Source organism: Hylaeus volcanicus, chromosome 7 (genome assembly GCF_026283585.1).
Source record: "Hylaeus volcanicus isolate JK05 chromosome 7, UHH_iyHylVolc1.0_haploid, whole genome shotgun sequence".
In the NCBI taxonomy this organism is placed as follows: domain Eukaryota; kingdom Metazoa; phylum Arthropoda; class Insecta; order Hymenoptera; family Colletidae; genus Hylaeus; species Hylaeus volcanicus.
Genome location: NC_071982.1, coordinates 15,932,280 through 15,952,386, shown reverse-complemented (window position 1 = coordinate 15,952,386; position 20,107 = coordinate 15,932,280). Strand labels below are relative to the sequence as shown.

Genomic DNA, 20,107 nt, shown 5'->3' with positions numbered 1-20,107 from the left:
TTTCTTTCTCAACAACGCAGATAACAACCACCACGTTACAGTCACACGATCAAAGCGATTAATAAAATATATGAACGAAACAAAGCATACCGAGTGTATCTATTTTTAATGGCGTCGTTGACATTCTCCCCGTAGAACCACGGCATAAAACACTGTCAGGATCGGTTTCCTGAAGCGTGGATACTGTTAAGAAAATAACACGCACAAACACAAATTAAACGAACTGACAGTCCACCGATAAAATGTTTAAGTATATACTGTGTACAAAAAAAAAAAAGTACATAAAATACTTTGAAATTGGGATAAATGAAACGTAGTAATTAATTACGTATATTCAGTATCGCGCTAAGTTATGTAAATACACGATGTGTATCGTTCGCTGTCAACAGATCGACTGAATCAGTGAACGAATGTCATGCTTTGTATCAGTGCCTTATCAACTTTTACTGTGCCCGGGATAAGCTACCATCTGTAAGTCTATTTGCACAAACCATAGCACTACCGCTAATCTCCGTCGTCATCAAAATATTAAAGTTATCTCGCAAAGTATGGTAAACACGACCATACGGCACCGAAGACACCTTCAAATATATTTTCGTTTCCGACACCAAAATGCGACGTATACAAAATATACCATTCGCGCGACCAATTAACACTTACGTGTAAACTGTAAAAGGATAATTCGATAAGCTTCCCACGGTTTGACTTTTTCTTTAGACAAAGAAATAAAATGTATTTCATACAGTACACACCCTATATACATATAGTTTTTTACAATACATTAAATGATGTAAGAAAGCCTTACTTGAATATTACACCAATATTATCAATAATACACATTATTTACGACGGTGGTCGCTCTGCCTACTTTTATCGTCCCTCGGTTTGTGTAGCTTTTCTCCTCTTCGTCGTTTATTGAGTGGATTTCTGGGATCGTAAATCTCGAACCAATCGTCGTCTTTCGTGCTTGCATCTTTGGCAAGGACGGGTGCTTTTTCTTCGCAATGTAATTCGTGTACCATCCAAGATTCGTCGCTCGGGTCAAAATCCTCTTCTTTGTCCATTCCTTTTTTCGGCGGAGATGGCGATCTTTCCGTTCTAGTCTCTTTAGCGTTTCGAAGCTTGGACTTGAATTTTTTTAATAAATCCATTGTAAAATCTTCGCGACTCTTACCCTTTTTAGGGATCTTTGACTTTGCTTCTTTGTATTTTTCCTGAGTTTCTATGTATTGTTTCATAATTTCTGTTTTCTGTTCTTTCTTCGCTTCTTGTCCCTCGATTAATTTCTTCTCTTCCTCCTTTGCTTTTTTCTCGTTCCTAACATCGCGTTTCAAGTCCCGAATTTCTTTCCTAATTTCTTCCCTGTACAAAAATTAATCATTAACGTTTAGATATTATCATCGAAAATGTGTAACAAACACGTACGCTTTTTTTCTACGTTCATCGTCTCTATCTTTTCCTAGATAATACTCGTCTTCCTTCTCATCGTTATCATCATCAACGTCGTCCACCTTATAATTTTCTACCTTTTTAGGTCCTTTTTTTGTATCCCTTAATTTAGTTTTGATTCTTTCTTTCATTTCTCTAAGGATGTAATATGGTAAATAAATTACGTTCCATGATATGAAAATAAATCGTGTATAATAAACTCACTCTTTTTCTATTTTCATAGCTTCCAATTCTTCTGGATTTTCAACTTCGTCGTCACTTTCCCAATCGCTGCTACGATCTTCTTTTTTTTTCTTACTTGGAGGTCCAGCTGGTTCAATAGCTGGTTGAGCACTTAGCTTTGGATCATCGGTTAAATGATCGTGTGCCGATTTACCTTTACCGGTGAATTGTTTATTTAATATCACAGATTCTTCCTCATCTCCCTCTGCTTCTTCCCCAAAAGATAAAAGTTGAAAATTTCTGCAATGAAACATTCCATGATCAGAAATACTATTGACATAAGGGGAACCTACAAATATTTTATGTATCTTACTTTACTCCAGTTTTTTTTCTTTTTGTACTATCTTTTATTTCTTCACTTTTCTTTGTTATTACCCTGGTTACAATATCAGAAAAAGGATTATTCAATATTTCTGTCTTTATAACTTTTGGAGGATAAAGAGGTTTATCATTCTAGAAAGAGAAGGATTAGAATGCATTCCTTGTTAATCCCTTTTTAGTAACTTATAATTCTTCACTCTGAATTAATAAACTTACTTCGTCTACAAGTGCTTCTTCAAGTTTAAGCATATTATATATAGTTTCTCCGGTAACTTTGCCAAAGATGGTATGTTTATTCTGCAATTCTGGTGTAGCTGCAAGAGTGAAGAAAAACTGAGAGCCATTGTCATCTTTTCCAGCATTGGCCATGGCAAGTAAACCTCTTCTACAGAAACGTAATCTTGTATGGAATTCATCCTATTGAATGTACATTTTACATTTATTTTCCAATCATAATAGAATTGATTTTAATATTAAACTGAAACGTACTTTAAATGGTTGTCCATATATACTTTCACCACCTTCACCTGTCCCAGTTGGATCTCCACCTTGTGCTATGAAACCTTTAACAATTCTGTGAAATATAGTATCGTCATAATATCCATCCATACATAATTGTATGAAATTTCTACATGCTTTAGGAGCCTCCTTTGTCCATAATTCCAAGTCAATATCACCTACTGACGTTTTCATTACCACCTGTTTATAAAAAATGAAGTAGTTTTTCATAAAATATTATAGGTTATGGCATTGAAAACAAGTAAAAAGTATATTAAAATATCACAAATTTATACTTACTTTACCCGTGGTGGGTGGCTCTTGTATGTAAATATTACTCATCTTTGCAGATGTTTATGAATTATATCGAGAAATTATTTATTAACAAAACTATTCCATGTTGAATTTCTACTCACTTTTGACATCAATCACCTTTAAAATAATTAACCTACGTGAATGACGGATTTGATACCTAATATGTACATTTAAATTACAATATAGTAAGTATGTTTACAAATACCAAAGATACATACCAATTTCCTAGTATTGATAAAACATTCTGCATCCATGTTATAAGCAAGCTAAGTTGATAGTGTTTAGTAATAACATGGATGTTGAAAAACTTTTACATAGCTAATCAAGATAAAGAATGTGAAATAAAATAAGATCAGTGAGTATTCTTTGACTTAAACAAAATTTATACTCCAAGTTTATAGAAATTAAACATTTTCTGTAAACACTTATTTGCAAGGGACATGGATATAAATACAATAAATGTACACAGTTATGGTAGTTCAAATACTATTACATCAATAAATAATCAAAGTTCATTGTACAATAAAATGAAAACTTGCTTAAAACATATTCATTTTAAAGAATTTCCTATTCAATGGGAAACAAATATTTTAGATTTGTTACCACAAAATTATAGAAAAAAATATTGTCTATTAATACAATCAATGTTAAAAGAGGTAAAAGATATATACATCAAAGATATGCAAAATTTTGTAATAAGAACTGTATTATCATCACCAAATGATAAGGAAGACCCTCTCTCTACAATAAGTTGTACAAATCATATGTTTTTGAAAGAGAAAAGAGCTTATAATTATGAAACATTTAGAAAACATCACAAATTATTAAGAAAAAATTATTTTCTTTATTTGGAGCCAATAAAATTTATTATATGCCTGGCACAACTTAAACTTCCAACAATTATTTGTAACTTTGAACATTACTATTGTTTTGGACCTATGTTGTTGAATGATTTTCAAGACATGATTACCAATGATATTAAAAAAGGTTCTTTGATTATATTAAATCAATTTTACAATGAAACATCTAGAATTATAACAGAAACAAGAGTTTTAAAAGCTGTTAATCCAAAGAAACTACCACGTATCATGCAATGTATGACAAATGTTTTTGTACAGCAAATTCTAAATATGATGATGCAGTCTATTAATTATATGTTAAACATCATGAGTAATGGATATTATTGTCCACAAATAAAATTTCAACTTGTTATGGAAAACAATCAACTACATATCAGTCCTAATATGGAAGAAATATACTCAATGTATCACAGTATAATTGATAAGATTGGAACAGTTGCTCAAAATTTGGTGCCATTGGAAGAATGGCTGAGTATAAAATCACATTCCAAATATATTCAAATAAAATTGCCAGATTGGTATATCAAGGAATCTCACAATAAATTACAAATTGTATTACATCATTTATTTGAACCCATAAACAAACATGTAATAGATATGACTGAGGAATTTTATCCCATCTGTGCACCCAACATAAAGAAACGAATATTATCATTAACTTTGGGCAACATAAATTTTGATTTATACCTTAAACAGATACAGAAATATAATACATATTTAGTAAAAGCAAATGCAATAGTAGGGAATACATATTATACAATAGGAAAATTGGAACAAAATATAGCTAAGGAAGTTTTAAAGACAGAATCATATAATATTGTGAATGCTTTTTTGATGAAACTTATTAAGTATCATCAAGAATTCAATCAGTGTATCTGTTCAGAATTTGAAAATTTAAAAGCAAAATCGTTAAATGTATCAAAAGATGCAAAATCTTTGATTGAATTAACTGAATATATATTACACGCATCAAAAGTACTAATAGGAAGTTTAGAATCTAAAATTCAAAACTCAATACAGATGTTAAGTACATTATTAGAAATTGCAGTTTTGTCCGAGGATCACATTGAATTAAATAAAAAAACTATTAATTGGTTACATGAAATTGAACCTGTGTTCAGACAAAATAATACATTATGCGAAGCAATGAAAAATGAATTAGAAGATGAAATGCAGAAAAGAATAAACGACTTAAATTCTGAAGTAGACAATATTGTTCCTCAATTGAGTGTTTTAGACAATATGGATGATATAAATAGAACTGGGGAATACATTGAATACTATAGAGGTCTTCTTAAACAAGTAAATAAAATCAATTGTGAGATGCAAAGGATTAATGAGGAGGAAACATTATTCAAATTTCCTGAAACTGAGTTCCCTAAAATAATTGAATTACAAGACATAATCGAACCATTTCACGACCTTATTTATGTTATTTATCAATGGCAGAAAGACAATGCTGTATGGTTAGATGGCCCTTTCGAATGGTTAGATGCCACTACTGTAAAAAGTAAAACATTAAATTACTTTGAAAAAATTATGGAAATGAGTCAAGCATTCAAAACAAAAATTAAAATGGATTTAACTGCAAACAAGTGTTTCAAATTCTCTGGAATTGCAGATGATCCAGATCCAATGCAACAACCTGCTCCATTGAAACTATGCTGGCAGGCTCTTAATGATATAAATGATTTTAAAAATTATTTGCCATTAGTAGTATGCATGTGTAATTCAGCACTTCAGAAACGACATTGGGCAGAAATGTCTGTAATATGCAATTTTGATCTTGCACCAAATGCGGGAACTAGTTTAAGGAAGATTATTTCATTTAATCTGATGAATGACATTGAGAAATATGAAGCTATCAGTGTAAGTGCAAACAAAGAGTTAGAGTTACAACAAAAATTGTCTAAAATGATTAAAGAATGGAATACAATTTCTTTTGAAATAAGTAATGATGAAACATCCAATATGAGTGTATTTTCCCATTTAAACGATATAGAAGTACTTCTTGAAGATCATTTTATAGTAATTGAAGAAATGAGGACTTCGAATTTTGTCAAACCAATAGTTTCAATGGTATCGAATTTTTCTATGTCGCTCGTCAGAATTCGAAACATCATTGATCAATGGAATTACATTCAAGTATTGATACTTTCTTTAGAAACCACTTTTTGTTATCCTAACATCGAAATTTATTTATCGAAAGAATCAGCTTTATACACGGAAGTAAAAAATGTTTTAACAATTATTCAAAACAAATTATGCGAGACTCCTACATTTACTGAAATTAATAATCCAGTAATTTTAAAATCTTTATGTGATACTAACGAAAAGCTTGAACACATAAATCAAGGTGTAAGAAATTACATTGAAGCTAAACGATTATGTTTTCCGAGATTCTTTTTTCTTTCTGATAAAGAAATCCAACAAACATTATTTGAATCAAATAACTTAGAAAAATTGCATATATCGGTAAACAAATGTTTTGAGGGTATACAAAAAGTACGAATTAATAAAGAAAACTGGATCTGTTCCATTATTGGTGATTATGGAGAGGAATTATACTTAGAAAAATGTATTAATGTTTATTCTGATCATGAAGAAAAATGGTTGATACATCTAGAAAATGAAATAAATGGTATGATAAGAAAAAGCATTTTACAATGCTGGAATGTATTTAATCAAACATTTACGTACAATAGCATTGCTAATTTCCCAAGTATGGTAGTTGTTTGCGTTTTTCAACTTTATTGGACTTCTAAAGTACACGACTGCCTTACATCATTTAATTTCGAAACATTGAATTCTTTATATTTAAAATACGTTACCCACGTAAGTTGTTTAATTAATGAAATGAAAAAATATTCAACAAAAAGGTACAGAGATGTATTAATGTCTTTAATTATTATCATAAGCAATCAAAAAGATGTCATCAAATTATTACTGCATAAAAATATTACGAGATCTACAGATTTTGAATGGGTTGCACAATTACGATACTATTTAGAAGAAAATTGTGTTAAAGCATCAATGTTTAATACAAGTATAAGTTATGGATGCGAATATAATTACTACAAACATCATATAATAAATACTACTCTAACAGATAGATGTTTCCATACTCTTATGCAAGCATATGAATATCATTTATATGGAGCTATTACAGGACTACCTGCTGTAGGAAAAACAACGACTGTTCAAAGCTTGGCAAAAGCTATTGCAATACAATTTCGTACCTTCAACTGTGCTGATATATTATCCTATGATTTTTTTTGTCAAGTTTTTAAAGGATTTATTTCTTGTGGAGCATGGCTTTGTTTTGAGAATTTTGATAGTTTGAAACTTGAACTTCTATCCATGATTACTCAAAATCTTATTTGTATTTTCCAAGCAATAACAACGAATTTAAAAATAATAACTTTTGAGGGTTCAACACTGAATATGAATCCAACTGGGCATATTTGCACTATCACGAACCTTGGTTCGTTTAAGTACTCTAATTTACCCGATAATTTAAAAATATTATTTAGAACAATTTCTATGATGGCACCAGATATTGGTAGAATTGTAGAAGTTGAACTTTTTGCTGCTGGCATATCTAATTCAAAACTACTAGCTTCAAAATTAGTGACATTGTACAAAATACTGTCTGAACAGCTGTGGTGCGAATCGTGTAACACTTTTAATATATGCTCTGCAAAAGCAGTTGTTAGGTCTGTAATTTATTTAAAGAGAAGTTTCCCAGATGAAGATGAAAGCATGTTACTTTTACGTTCACTGATCGATGTTTGTCTTCCCAAACTTTGCAATATGGACATACTGATCTTTAAAAATATAGTGCACAATATATTTCCTGATACTGTTTTACTACCTCCTGATTATACAGTACTTTTAAATACCCTTGAGATGATTTGTAAACGTAGATTTCTATATATTCATGATGTATTCAAACTTAAAATCATACAAATATTTGAAACAATGTACATTCATCAAGCTCTAATGATTGTTGGTAATCCTTTTGTGGGAAAAACAGAAATTTTGCATGTTCTTGTAGATGTATTGTCATCCTTACATAAACAGGGTATTGAGTTTGGTGTTAATGTAAAAGTAGAGACTGTAATTCCAGGAGTATGTAATCTTCACCGACTTTTTGGTCATTTTGTTGAGAAATCAAAAACTTGGAAGGATGGAATATGTTCCAAAATATTTCGTTCTTTCTCGGAAAATAGTTCTTCTGACAAAAAATGGATAGTATTCGATGGACCTTTAAATGATGTATGGATTGAAAGTTTATATACAGTTCTTGATACAAACAAAGCACTACATTTGACATCAGGTGAAAAAATGAATGTAACAGATTCAGTGTCTGTTATCTTTGAAACAATGAATATGATAAACGTTTCTCCTGCCATTTTATCAAGATGCGGTATAATTTATATCGAATCACGCTCTATCGATTGGAAACCATATGTTAAAACACATATTAACAAACATAATATCTACAAGGGGTATGAAGAAGTATTATATTCATTATTTGATTGGGTTTTAGATCCTTCTTTAAAATTTATAGAGAAATACTGCACTTCAACTTCAGTTGTTGGACAATTACATTGTATAATATCAACATTAAATTTACTTGAAATGTATTTAAAGGATGCTAAAATAGAAAACACAGAAGAAAAAGGAAAAACGAATCATTTTATAATATGGATGCAAGTTGCACTTCTATTATCTATTATATGGGGATTAGGAGGAAATTTAGATATGGATTCTCATATTAAATTTAATTCCTTTTGTACAATGCTTTGGGATGGTACCAATAAAGAATATCCAAAACCAGAATCAATCAAAAATTTTGATATAACACTACCTCATGAAGGTTTAATACAAGATCATTTTTACATTTTCAAAGGTATCGGTAATTGGAAGTATTGGGGTGACTTATTAAAAAGTGAAAAGGTATTAGAAATACCTAATTGCAATGAAATTTTTGTATCAACAGTTAACACTATGAAATACAATCATGTGTTCTTGAAGCACATTAAATACAAAAAGCCTTTCATCCTTTGTGGAGATACATCTATTGGAAAAACTTCTTTAATGAAAAATTTACTAACAACAAAATTATTAGAAGAAAAGTATGTAATCAACTTTTTTAGTTTCACTTCCTTGGATACTGTTCCCAAAACACAACGATTGATACTTTCAAAATTAAATAAAATAAGGAAGGGACATTATGGCCCACCAAAAAACAAATTGTGTATTAGTTTCATAGATGATCTTAATGTGGAAGTAAATGGACGTAAATCAGAAAGTATTTTAGAACTTTTTCGGCAGTATCATACTTATAATTATTTTTACGATTCTGATGAACCTGAGAAAATTTTTATTCACGATATTATGTTTTCACTTGTTATTATAGGAAATAGCAAAACTAACATATGTCCTAGATTTTTGAGATACTTCAATTTGTATACCATGTATACACCACCTACAGATACTGTATTCAGAATATTTTCCAATGTACTTTTCATCAATTTAAAAAAAAATCTTTTTGCTGCTGATGTCTTTAGCAGTGTAACTAATATAACTAATGCTACAATCGATATTCACAATTCTCTAATTAAGACGCTACGACCGATACCAGCAAAATTCCAATACCAGTTCAGTCTAAGAGATATAAGCAGAGTGATCAATGGATGTAGTCTTATTCAGAAGGAATCAATAGAAACTAAAGTTACTTTTATTCGTCTTTGGGCACATGAGATATGGCGCGTTTTTGGCGATAGGATATTAGATAACAACGACAAAGACTGGCTCTTTGTACAGATAAGAGATAATGTTAAATGTCATTTTAAAGATTCATTTGAAACAGCTTTTGATTATTTACCAAAGTCTGAGAAGAATCAAATTACAAAGGATAGCTTTAATGACTTGATGTTTAGCAGTTTCATGGATACTGAAAAAGACAAAGATAAGAAATATGAAGAAATAAATTCTATGGAAAAGCTAAAAAATCAAATTCTTTTCTATCTAAATGAATACAATAGAAATTTTAAAAATCAAATTGATATAGTTGTAACAAACTATGTGTTACAATGTTTGATAAGAATTTCAAGAATTGTATCTACACCAAGAAATAATTTATTGATGATTTCTTGCATAGGGTCTGGTAGAAAATCTATAATGAGTCTTGTTGCTTACATGCATCAACAAGAATTAATTGAACCATCTCTACATTCCTCTAATGACTTCAATGTATGGAGAAAAGATTTGAAAACAGTTCTACAAAAGTGTGGTGCATTAAGAAAGAGTATTATATTTTTTTTAAAAGACAAACAAATAACAGATCATTTTCTTTGTGATATTAGTAGCTTATTAGCTAATGGAGAAATACCCGATCTATTTTCTATTAAGGAGAGGTATGATATTATTGAAATGGTACGTTTACATGCTCAAGGTGGCAATAAAATCACAGAGATTAGTATTCGTTCCGTAATGAACTATTTTGTAGAACAATGCAAAAATAATCTGCATATCGTGATATGCTTTAATTCAACAAATAAAGAAACTAGATCGTATTTACATAGGTATCCAGAATTAGTAAAATACTGTACAATAAATTGTTATGAAACGTGGCCAATAACTGCGCTCAAAGAAATAAGCTCAAAATACGTCCAAGATATCAAAATTCATGAAAATATAAAAGCGGATGTAGTAAAAGCTTGTGTAAAATTATATAACAATGCGCAAGAAATAAGTACTGAATATTACAACGGAACCGATCGAACAATTCATATTACATTATCTGCATTTTTACATATGTTAAAGTTATATGCTTATCTCATGTCAAAAAAGCAAAAAGACATTGTTATAACGCGAAGTAGATATTTAACAGGTTTAGAAAAATTGGAATTAGCTGCAAAGCAAGTCGAAGAGATGAAGGGTACATTAACATTATTAAAACCACAATTGGAGTTATCTGCTCAGCAAACTATGATGACTATGAAGGAAGTTGAAAATGAAAATGCTACCGTAGAGGGAGCGACTATTCTCGTACAACAAGAAGAAGAAATAGCAAATAAGAAAGCAGCAATTGCTGGTCGTTTAAAAGTAGAATGTGAAGCTGATCTTGCTGTAGCAATACCAATTTTAGAAGATGCTGTTGCCGCATTAAATACATTAAAACCTACAGATATTACTCTTGTGAAAGCTATGAAAAATCCTCCTGATACTGTTAAACTCGTCATGGCTGCAATTTGTGTTATGCTTGATGTATTACCAGATAAACCTATTGATCCAGTTACTGGTAAAAAGTTGACAGATTATTGGGGTCCTAGCAAACGCATTTTAGGTGACATGAATTTTTTACAGAATTTAAAAGATTATGATAAAGATAATATTCCACACAATATCATGCAAGTTATTGAAAAAACATATATGACAGATAATAATTTTAAACCTCACGTTGTAGCCAAAGCATCAAGTGCAGCAGAAGGACTTTGTAAATGGGTACGCGCAATGGTATCTTATGATGAAGTTGCAAAGGCAGTTGCACCTAAAAAAGAAAAACTATTGACTGCACAAAGAGAATGCAATGAAGCTGAAGCATTTTTAAATGAAAAACGTAGAACACTTGCTGCATTAAATGCAAAACTTGCAGCGCTAAATAACAGTCTTCAAGAAACATTACAACAAAAACTTAAACTTGAAGAGGAAGTAGAAAACTGTACTAACAAACTAAATAAAGCAGAGAGTTTAATTACTAGTCTGGGAAGTGAAAAAGATCGTTGGATGGAGTGTGCAGAAAGTCTTCAAGAAAATTATAATAATCTTGTGGGAGATATGATCATATCATGTGGAATAATAACTTATATGGCATCATGTAGAACTGTCTTTCGTGATCAAATTTTAGAAACGTGGAAACAATTCATAAGAGATATAAAAATTCCGTTTACTGTAGACTACAATTTAGTAAGTGTACTTGGAGAAGAGAATGAAATAAATCATTGGTATCTTTGTGGGTTACCTAAACACAGATTTTCTGTTGAAAATGCAATTATTATGAATAATTCAAAACTGTGGTGCTTATTTATTGATTCACATAATCAAGCAAATCAATGGATTAAAAAAATTGAGAAAAGAAATGATTTGAAAGTTAGAAAACTCACTGATTCTGATTGTGTGTCAGTTATTCATTGTAGTGTTGAGAATGGAAATCCAGTGTTAATTGAAAACATAGGAGAAACACTAGAAATATTATTGGATCCATTTCTTTTAAAACGAATTTATATTGATGGAGAAGTATCGTATTTGGATACTGGTTACAATATTATAAAATATTCACCTGATTTTCGATTATATATTACAACAAGACTATTCAATCCTCAGTACTCTCCTGAAGTATTTAGTAAGCTTACAGTAATTGATTTTTCTATTCCAAATGAAGCTCTTCAAGATAAACTTCTGGATCTTGTAGTTTTCAAAGAAAAACCAGAACTTCATGAAAAATTCGAAATTTTGATTGTAGAAGATGCTATTAACAAGAAAATATTAAAACAACAAGAAGATAATATTTTGCATACTTTATCTTCAACAACCATAAATATTCTTGAAGATGAGACTGCTATAAAAACTTTAGATTCTTCAAAAAATCTTACTTTGAATGTGATTAAAAAGCAAGAATTATCAAAAGTTATATCATTGGAAATCAACAAATTTCGGAAAAGTTATTTACAATTTGTTAAATATTGTGTAGATTTATTTAACACATTTAATGCTCTATCATACTTAAATCGTATGTACTGTTTTTCTTTCAAATGGTTTATGCAATTATACATTAAATCAATTGAAACTTCAAATAGAAGTACCATTCTTGAAAAACGGTTAGGATTTCTGAAATCTTCATTTACTCAAAGCCTTCATACAAGCATTTCTAAATCTTTATCAGAAAAACATAAGACATTGTATTCTTTCTTATTGTGTTCTAAAATTTTATTAGATGATCAACAAACCACAGAAGATGAAATTAAATACTTTATATCAGCACACATGGATCACATTAATACAGTTTCTGATAATACACTTGATTGGCTTTCAGATGATATTTGGATAAAAATTTATAATCTTAGTGAGAAGTTGCCTGCTTTTCATGGTCTTGCAGATGATATTTGTTGCAACAATGAGACTTGGAAACAATATTATGCTTCCAGGTCACTTCAAAGTGACTTATTGCCAAAACCTTGGTTGGACAAATTATCTTTATTCCAGAAACTAATTCTTACAAAAATTTTATGGCCTGATAAGATTATAATACATGTTATGCAAATGATAGAAAATATTTTAGGAAGTATTCAAAGTTGTTCCCCCCAACTTAAAATATCTCAATCATACACAGAATCCAGTTGTTTAACTCCTCTTCTGTTTATTTTACCAAGTTGTTCATCGCTTTTATCTCTTGTTTCTACATACGCAAGAACAAAAGGCTACTTGTCAAAGTTTATCTCTTTATCAATGAGCAAAGGTCAAGAAGGAAAAGCCAAGTTTCTTATACAAAAAGCTCAGAGAGAAGGAGGGTGGGTGTTTTTGCAAAATTGTCATACAGTGCCTCATTGGATGATTCAGCTTGAACAAATCTGTGAAAACTGCAATATCTCAAAAGTGTCTATAAATTTTCGATTGTGGTTATCCAGTTATCCTATAAAAGAATTTCCTATTAGTATTTTGCAAAATAGTATAAAAATCGTACACGACTATCCTCTAAATATCAAAGAGACGTTGTTAAACATTTATCAGTCTGAACCTATAACAAACAAAGAATTTTTCGAAGGATGCCCTGGAAAAGATACAGCTTTCTCAAAGCTTCTTTTTGGCTTGTGTCTCTTCCATTCAATTATCAAAGAAAAGAAAAACTTTGAAATTCTAGGTTGGAATGTACCGTATGATTTCGATCATTCTGATTTTCGCATATCCGCCATGCAAATGCGGAACTTAATAAATAATACCGATTATGTACCTTTCGATATTCTTTTGTACTTAATTGGAGAATGTAACTATGGTGGAAAAATAATGGACGATTTTGATAAGAGAAGTCTAAAGTACCTTTTGAACGATTACTGTAACATACACATAATCGAAGATCAGCATTATACGTGTACAAGTGGCATAAAAGAATTGATACCACAAAGGTGCGAATATCTTCGTATAATTGAACACATTCAACGAATGCCCTTAGATTTGTCATCTAAAGTTTTTGGATTTAATAAAAATGGTGCTATTGTTCGTGATACGATGTTAGCTACAAACTTTTTGTTGTCTCTCTCATGTATGGATCCTACTGTTTCATTGCCAAATAATCAATTATCTCAAGAACAAATACTAACTCTAATCAACGATATTAATGATAAATTACATGATTCACTTGAGATTAACGAATTACAAGAGAAACACAACTCTTCGCTTCAGGAACCCATAGACAGAGTTCTTCTTCGTGAAGTAAAATTGTTGAAAAATATTTTACAAGTCATAACCGAAACGTTAAGCAATTTAAAATTAGCGTTCGATGGTTGTGTACCATTTACCGATTCCTTGAAAAAGTTCACAGAAGAACTGTACAAAAATAAAGTTCCACGTGCATGGAAAGTTATACAAAATAACATTACAATTGAAAATTTGCCAAGTTATATCGACAACTTAGTAAAACGTACAAATTTTATCAAACAATGGATGAATCAAGGGTGTCCTAAAGTTATTTGGCTCGACACGTTATTTTTTGGTAAAATGTTTTTCTCTGCAATTTTAACAACATTTTCCAAAAGGTACGGTCTACCTATCGAACAAATTGGTTTTGAATTCGAAGTAACAACCGAAGAAGAAGTGGACGTTGAAGACGTCGATGTATATTTCATTCGTGGTTTGCACTTATGCGGTGCTCGATGGGATTTTGAACAAAATATGTTAGTAGAAAGTTCCACGAATGTATTTTGGCAAGATATGCCACCGATACGTCTTAAATGTTTACAGAATAAAAATGATACAGAGGAATTTTATAAATGTCCTGTCTACGTTTCCGCTGTTCGACACACGGATGAATACCTTCAGTCGATGTCGAAGAATTATGTGATTAGTATACCTTTGAAAACTGACATGCTTCAAACTCATTGGATAAAATGTGGCACAGCTTTATTTTGCCATGTTTCATAATACGAAGACATAAAAAAAATACTGTTGTGTATATTCGTATAACATTGTGTAACGACACGTATGTGTAATATTGTGTAATATTATTTAAGGAACATTTCTGATTTAACGCATACGTGCTGTCCTTTTTTGATAATACTAACGAACGTTTTATAACCGATATTCAATACCTACGATAATTTTATTACGCACAATTGCCAAAAATGGTAAAAAATTGCAAGTAGCATAAGACGTATGTTCGAACATTAGGCGGTTGCGTTTGCTATACATATCCGGTTCAGTTCCACATAAATGGAAGGAATGACAGGTAAATTGAAGAAATTGACGTAAAGTTGAATTACTCAACAAAGAAGAACATTAGCCAGAGGAATATTTGATCGGTATTAAGTACAATCTATAATACACCCCGAGTGATTTTTAACATCTGCTCTCAATGGCGAGCCACGAAGAGTTGGTTTCGCAATTTACAGATGTAACTGGTGTTGAACGTGAACGAGCACAATTTTACCTTGAGTCATCTGCTTGGCAGCTCGAGGTGAGACGGCATTTATTAAATATTTCATCAATTTTATCGCAAAATGTTTTAATGGACGATCGCGTTTAAAGCAACGTTCTCCTATCCATTTAATTTTAACGCTAATTTGATATAACCTTAAATGGCAATCAATTTCAATGTTCTCATGATGCATAGTTCCGTACTTTGGGAATGTTGTTAAACAAATTGCGGTTTTTGTTATTCTACTACAGGCAATCGAAGCAACAAATGTTTCATGACACGCAAATACGCGTAATCGTAATCTTACGATAAAATTATAACAATATTATTTTATGAATATTGTTAATGACATGCACAAGGATAAAATTAACATTAAAACCAATTTTTTCTACACTATGACTTAATAATATAATTCGCTGTTTAAATAATTTACTATTCAATTTTATGTCGTTGCATGTCTTTTTGTATTTGAAGGTTATTTAAAATATTGTTAGGTTGCTCTTGCCAGTTTCTATGAGAATGATGAACCTGCTGCACTAATTAGTGAACCTGTTGAAGATACGTCGGACGACGATTATAGAGAAATTGCAGAAAAAATTGTGAAAAGTGTTAATCCCTCTGACATGGAAGGAAAATCATCGAAAGGAAAATCAAAAGCACAGTCTAAGTTTGCAACACTTACCGATCTTAAGGATAAAGAGAGTAGCCCTGAAGAAGAAGAAGGACAAGCATTTTATGCTGGTGGTTCAGAACACAGTGGACAACAAGTTCTAGGACCAGGAAAAAAGAAAGATATTGTCAGCGATATGTTTAAATCGTGTCAGGGACAATCGGTTGATGTAAAACCAAAGCCAAGTGGGCAACAAAGACCCAATACTTTTAGTGGTACTGGATACAAATTAGGCCAAACTAGTTCTGATACAGAAGGTATATTACAAGCACTATTAATACATCATGTATAGAGATTCCAATAGAGAACATTGATCATTTATTTTCTTCAGTTGTTACTGCTACATCCTCTAACCATCAGCAATCCAATTCCGGGCCTATTATTTTGAAATTATGGAAAGATGGATTTACTATAAATGATTCTGAGCTCCGTCTGTACAGTGATCCAGAAAATAGAGAATTCCTTGATACAATTAAGAGAGGTGAAATACCAACAGAAATACGTCAAGAAATTCAAAGTACTGAAGCATGGCTTGATATGGAGGATCATCGTCATGAAACATATGTTCCTCCAAAAGTAAAAGTAAAAGCTTTTACTGGAAAAGGACACATGCTAGGAAGGTATACAATATATCTTGCATAAGACATACTTCCTAAACACAATTTACATATTTTTATGAATGTTCATGTTTAGTCCCTCTCCAGCAACTGTTGGCATGACGATACCAACAGATCTTGCAGACCAAACAGCAAATGAATCACAGGCAAAGAAACAACTAAATTTAAATGAATCAAAACCCACTACGACACTACAAATTCGTCTTGCCGACGGTACTAGTGTGAAAGCTCAATTTAATTTAACACATACAATCAATGATTTGAGGCAATATATAATCACGTATCCTTTTCAAATTAATACATGACACTAGTTAATACTATCAATATTAAAATATCATTAATGTTATTTTTCTTGGAGTATATTCCTTAACTAATTATAACTTAGTATGAGACCACAGTATGCTATGAGAGAGTTCAGTCTATTGACAATGTATCCTACCAAGGAGCTTGCTGAAGATAAAACTATCGAAGAAGCTGGTTTACAAAATACAGCAATAATTCAACGACTGAAATAAATGTTTTTCCTAGATCCTTAGTTATGAGAGCTTGAGTGATGTATCAATTAGATGATTCTTAAATATATATTGAGAATACTTGAAAGTAACATTCAATAATTTTTTGGTAACTGACTGGAACTTACTTTATTATTTTCCATTTTTATTTGAAATTTGGTTTTTATAATGTAATATTAATTTTGCTGAGATAATACTGGGAACATATTCCTGAACTGAAATTCGATATTGAACTTTTTATTAGTAATATATGATAAAATTACAGAACTTTTGTACAATATATAATAAAATCATCAATGCAATTCTTTGTTTCCTACATGTGTACAATTACCATTTGTAGTAATATCAAGGTTTATGTGAAATTTACTTTTAAAAGCAATAGTATATAAGCTATAAAAATGTGTCTTATATTCTATTTATAAAATATAAATTTTGGAATTGAGAAAGATGAAATATGACAGCTGTTTAGAAGTCTTTAGAAATAGTTATATTTGTATACAAATGATGAAGTTATAAATATTAAAGTGATAAATGTTCTGTAATGTAACAAACTTTTTTTTTGAAATGGTATTATACAATTAAATTCTTATATTACGATTCTTATAAATAGATCAGACTTTCCAATTAAATTTCAATGTGGCAATTGTATTGAATCTATACATTAACTTTAAGGTTGGAAGTATTAAAAAGAATATCATTTACTACCGTTTGCTTAGTACTACTTTACTGTCCATTATAAACTTTACAAACATTGGTGAATTTTGAATATCCTCTTTAAACCTCAAAATTGAGGTCTCTTGAGTGCCTGTATCTGGATCTGGTTTCTCAAAACAATATTTATAACGATTTAACGTAACTAAATCTTTCCTAATTTCTTGAATATGAGTATTATCTTTTTTTAATATCTCATGAGCATTATATATATAAGTAGGTCGGTTATCGATAATACTTGGATCAAAACGTGTTTTTTTAAAGATTGTAAATGTTGAATTTTTTATATCTGTATTATCTGCTTGTTGCGTGCAAAATGTCAAAGTATTTATTTTGTAATGATTAGATTTCATTCTAGATCGTTTAAAATCTGCCACTAAATCAATAAGAGAATGATGATATTTTAAAACTAAATACTCTTCCCATGATATAGTTGTGACATACATAACTTTTTTGTATGTACGATACAGACAATCTGCCTGAATAACATTCTTTATCACATTAGAATGAATTCCAGAAAAAGGGAAATTCCATGGTACTGTTGTATATGTAAATTTCCAATATGGATTTTGAAACTTAGATGCATCTTTTAAGTTACTATTAAAGTCGTTTGGAATACCAAAGTCATATATTATGAAATTATCCATACCAATTACATCATGAAAATTTATGAAAGCAAACATGTCTGTCAAATGCATTGGTTTTGTTAATGGTGGTGATACACATACTCCAACACTAGTATAATTTGAACTATATGATTGACTTCTAATTGGTAATATGGGAGTATCATTAAGATATGTATTGGATTTTGTAAGAAATGTTATTCCTACTGGTATTGCATTTTTGGTGTATGTACAATAGAAATGATACCCATGATAATTTGAACTTTTATCAACATTTGAAAAATTAAAATTACTATCGATTGAAACATACGTGAAGCTTCCTAAAATTGGTTTAATTTCATTTTCAAAGAATATCACACATTGCATGTCTTGAATGCTATTCAGTGAACCAAAGCCTATCACTTGAACTTCTTTTTCACGTATATTATATGCAGAGTAAACATACAAGTCATTATCTAATCTTTGCCACGAGGAAAGAGGTTCCTCAAATTTCATATTAAATTTAGTGAATATTGGCACATTATTTGTACAGTTTGTTCCAACACTCTTTTGGTTTGGTTTACCAAAGTAATTAAAAACTTCTAAGACATATCGTAACTTATAGTACTCATGTCTATAAAATAATAGAGAGACAAGACTCACTATAGCAGTCACAGCAAGTGCGGCTTGGTAATATTTTCTCATGCTTTCAATTTTAATGTAGCTAATATCAACGATCTTAACTCTTTATACGTTAATTCATAGTTTGAAGTGCTTTTGGTCTGCTTATCAAACATGGATAGAACTCTGAAACAAGATTATTCAAAGATTGAATACTTTATATAAATAGCAGTTTAAACATTACTTTTAATAGGTAATATTATACAAATTTAATTACCTGAAAAGTAATGCGATGATTGTCGTTCTACAAGTCGTGTATTGTTATCAAAGAATCCCACTCGTAATTTTATGCAACAGATGGATTCCTCGATAAATTGCTATGTTTACTATGCAGTCAGTTGTCACTTATTATGTTACGTTGAAATTACGATAATTACGAATCAATGATCGTAAGCTTTAGTAAACATTAATTGTGTGGCTCCATAACCAAACAATAAGTTAATACTGCTTTGCTAACGAGCTTCGTGTAAACAAAATCACGTGACTTCCAGGGATTTCAAGCTCACGTCACAATACTTCAGAGCCGGTAAACGTATAGGTGCCGCCATCATGCGTAATGAGGCATAGGCCAAGTGCTACAGAAAAATGATCCGTAGATGGTCTTTTTTGGTTCTCGCCCTAACTAAAAATACAAAGTTACTCCAAAACGGATGCGATGTATCAGACTCAACATTAATAGCAAACGCGATTCATAGTTATTCGCAACACTACCCTGAAAGAAAACGCGAAAAATACTAATCAAAAGCTAAATTGACTCTAAATACTACTTTTAAACGGACGTAATATTCATTATACGCAACACTAATTGCAATCGCGGTTGATCTTTATTACGCAACAACTTTTGTTGCAGATTTTACATATCATCAAGCAAATCGCGTATTAGGATTGTTTTTATTGATTTTTCGCGTTTAATTTCAGGTAGCGTGAAACCCTGAAATTAAACGCTTCGTG

General features: G+C 30.7%; 5 protein-coding genes across 14 annotated transcripts in view; 2 read left to right on the top strand and 3 right to left on the bottom strand.

Moving 5' to 3' along the window:
- The window catches only part of LOC128879681 (uncharacterized), a 9,045-nt gene extending 8,477 nt beyond the window's left edge, over window positions 1–568 (bottom strand). For all 5 annotated transcript variants that reach the window (XR_008457675.1, XM_054129058.1, XM_054129059.1 and 2 more), the window contains exon 1: window positions 91–568. Coding sequence is in view for 1 of the 5 variants with exons in the window: in XM_054129059.1 (XP_053985034.1) it covers window positions 91–124 (34 nt within the window). In the remaining 4 variants the exon portion in view is untranslated. The remainder of the gene's footprint in view (window positions 1–90) is intronic.
- The window catches only part of LOC128879692 (NSFL1 cofactor p47), a 20,069-nt gene extending 2,605 nt beyond the window's left edge, over window positions 1–17,464 (top strand). For both annotated transcript variants that reach the window (XM_054129088.1, XM_054129089.1), the window contains exons 3-6: window positions 15,858–16,290; window positions 16,365–16,653; window positions 16,727–16,930; window positions 17,036–17,464. In XM_054129088.1, coding sequence (XP_053985063.1) covers window positions 15,858–16,290; window positions 16,365–16,653; window positions 16,727–16,930; window positions 17,036–17,165 — 1,056 coding nt within the window. In that variant the 3' untranslated portion in view covers window positions 17,166–17,464. The remainder of the gene's footprint in view (window positions 1–15,857; window positions 16,291–16,364; window positions 16,654–16,726; window positions 16,931–17,035) is intronic.
- Window positions 707–19,272, bottom strand: LOC128879685 (spliceosome-associated protein CWC27 homolog). Its single transcript, XM_054129071.1, has 8 exons — window positions 19,139–19,272; window positions 2,791–2,922; window positions 2,482–2,691; window positions 2,209–2,409; window positions 1,985–2,124; window positions 1,654–1,911; window positions 1,426–1,584; window positions 707–1,362 (listed from the first exon to the last, which is right to left on the bottom strand). Exons 2-8 carry the CDS (start codon window positions 2,830–2,832, stop codon window positions 840–842), a joined length of 1,533 nt encoding a protein of 510 aa, XP_053985046.1. The 5' UTR covers window positions 2,833–2,922; window positions 19,139–19,272; the 3' UTR covers window positions 707–839.
- On the top strand, window positions 3,131–15,978 carry LOC128879693 (dynein axonemal heavy chain 7-like). The gene is made up of 3 exons (XM_054129090.1): window positions 3,131–12,362; window positions 12,939–15,402; window positions 15,838–15,978. The coding sequence occupies exons 1-2, from the start codon at window positions 3,246–3,248 to the stop codon at window positions 14,868–14,870; spliced, it is 11,049 nt and encodes a 3,682-aa protein (XP_053985065.1). The 5' UTR covers window positions 3,131–3,245; the 3' UTR covers window positions 14,871–15,402; window positions 15,838–15,978.
- Window positions 17,842–20,107, bottom strand: part of LOC128879687 (uncharacterized) — a 3,500-nt gene continuing 1,234 nt past the window's right edge. The window contains exons 3-4 of one of the 5 annotated variants that reach the window (XM_054129075.1): window positions 19,374–19,868; window positions 17,842–19,282 (exon numbers count right to left, since the gene is read on the bottom strand). In XM_054129075.1, the coding sequence (XP_053985050.1) occupies window positions 17,864–19,180 (1,317 nt within the window). In that variant the 5' untranslated portion in view covers window positions 19,181–19,282; window positions 19,374–19,868 and the 3' untranslated portion in view covers window positions 17,842–17,863. The remainder of the gene's footprint in view (window positions 19,283–19,373; window positions 19,869–20,107) is intronic. The other 4 variants (XM_054129074.1, XM_054129076.1, XM_054129077.1 and 1 more) reach the window with 4 other exon arrangements.

Bases quoted from the DNA above. Each gene is read 5' to 3' on its own strand.
- LOC128879685 (XM_054129071.1), bottom strand. From the start codon at position 2,832: ATGAGTAATATTTACATACAAGAGCCACCCACCACGGGTAAA. The intron at 2,410-2,481 runs GTACGTTTCAGT...TACATTCAATAG, and splicing joins TATATGGACAACCATTTAAA to GATGAATTCCATACAAGATT. The intron at 1,585-1,653 runs GTGAGTTTATTA...TTACATCCTTAG, and splicing joins GCTATGAAAATAGAAAAAGA to AGAAATGAAAGAAAGAATCA.
- LOC128879693 (XM_054129090.1), top strand. From the start codon at position 3,246: ATGGATATAAATACAATAAATGTACACAGTTATGGTAGTTCAAATACT. The intron at 12,363-12,938 runs GTTATATCATTG...TCTTTATTCCAG, and splicing joins AAAAGCAAGAATTATCAAAA to AAACTAATTCTTACAAAAAT.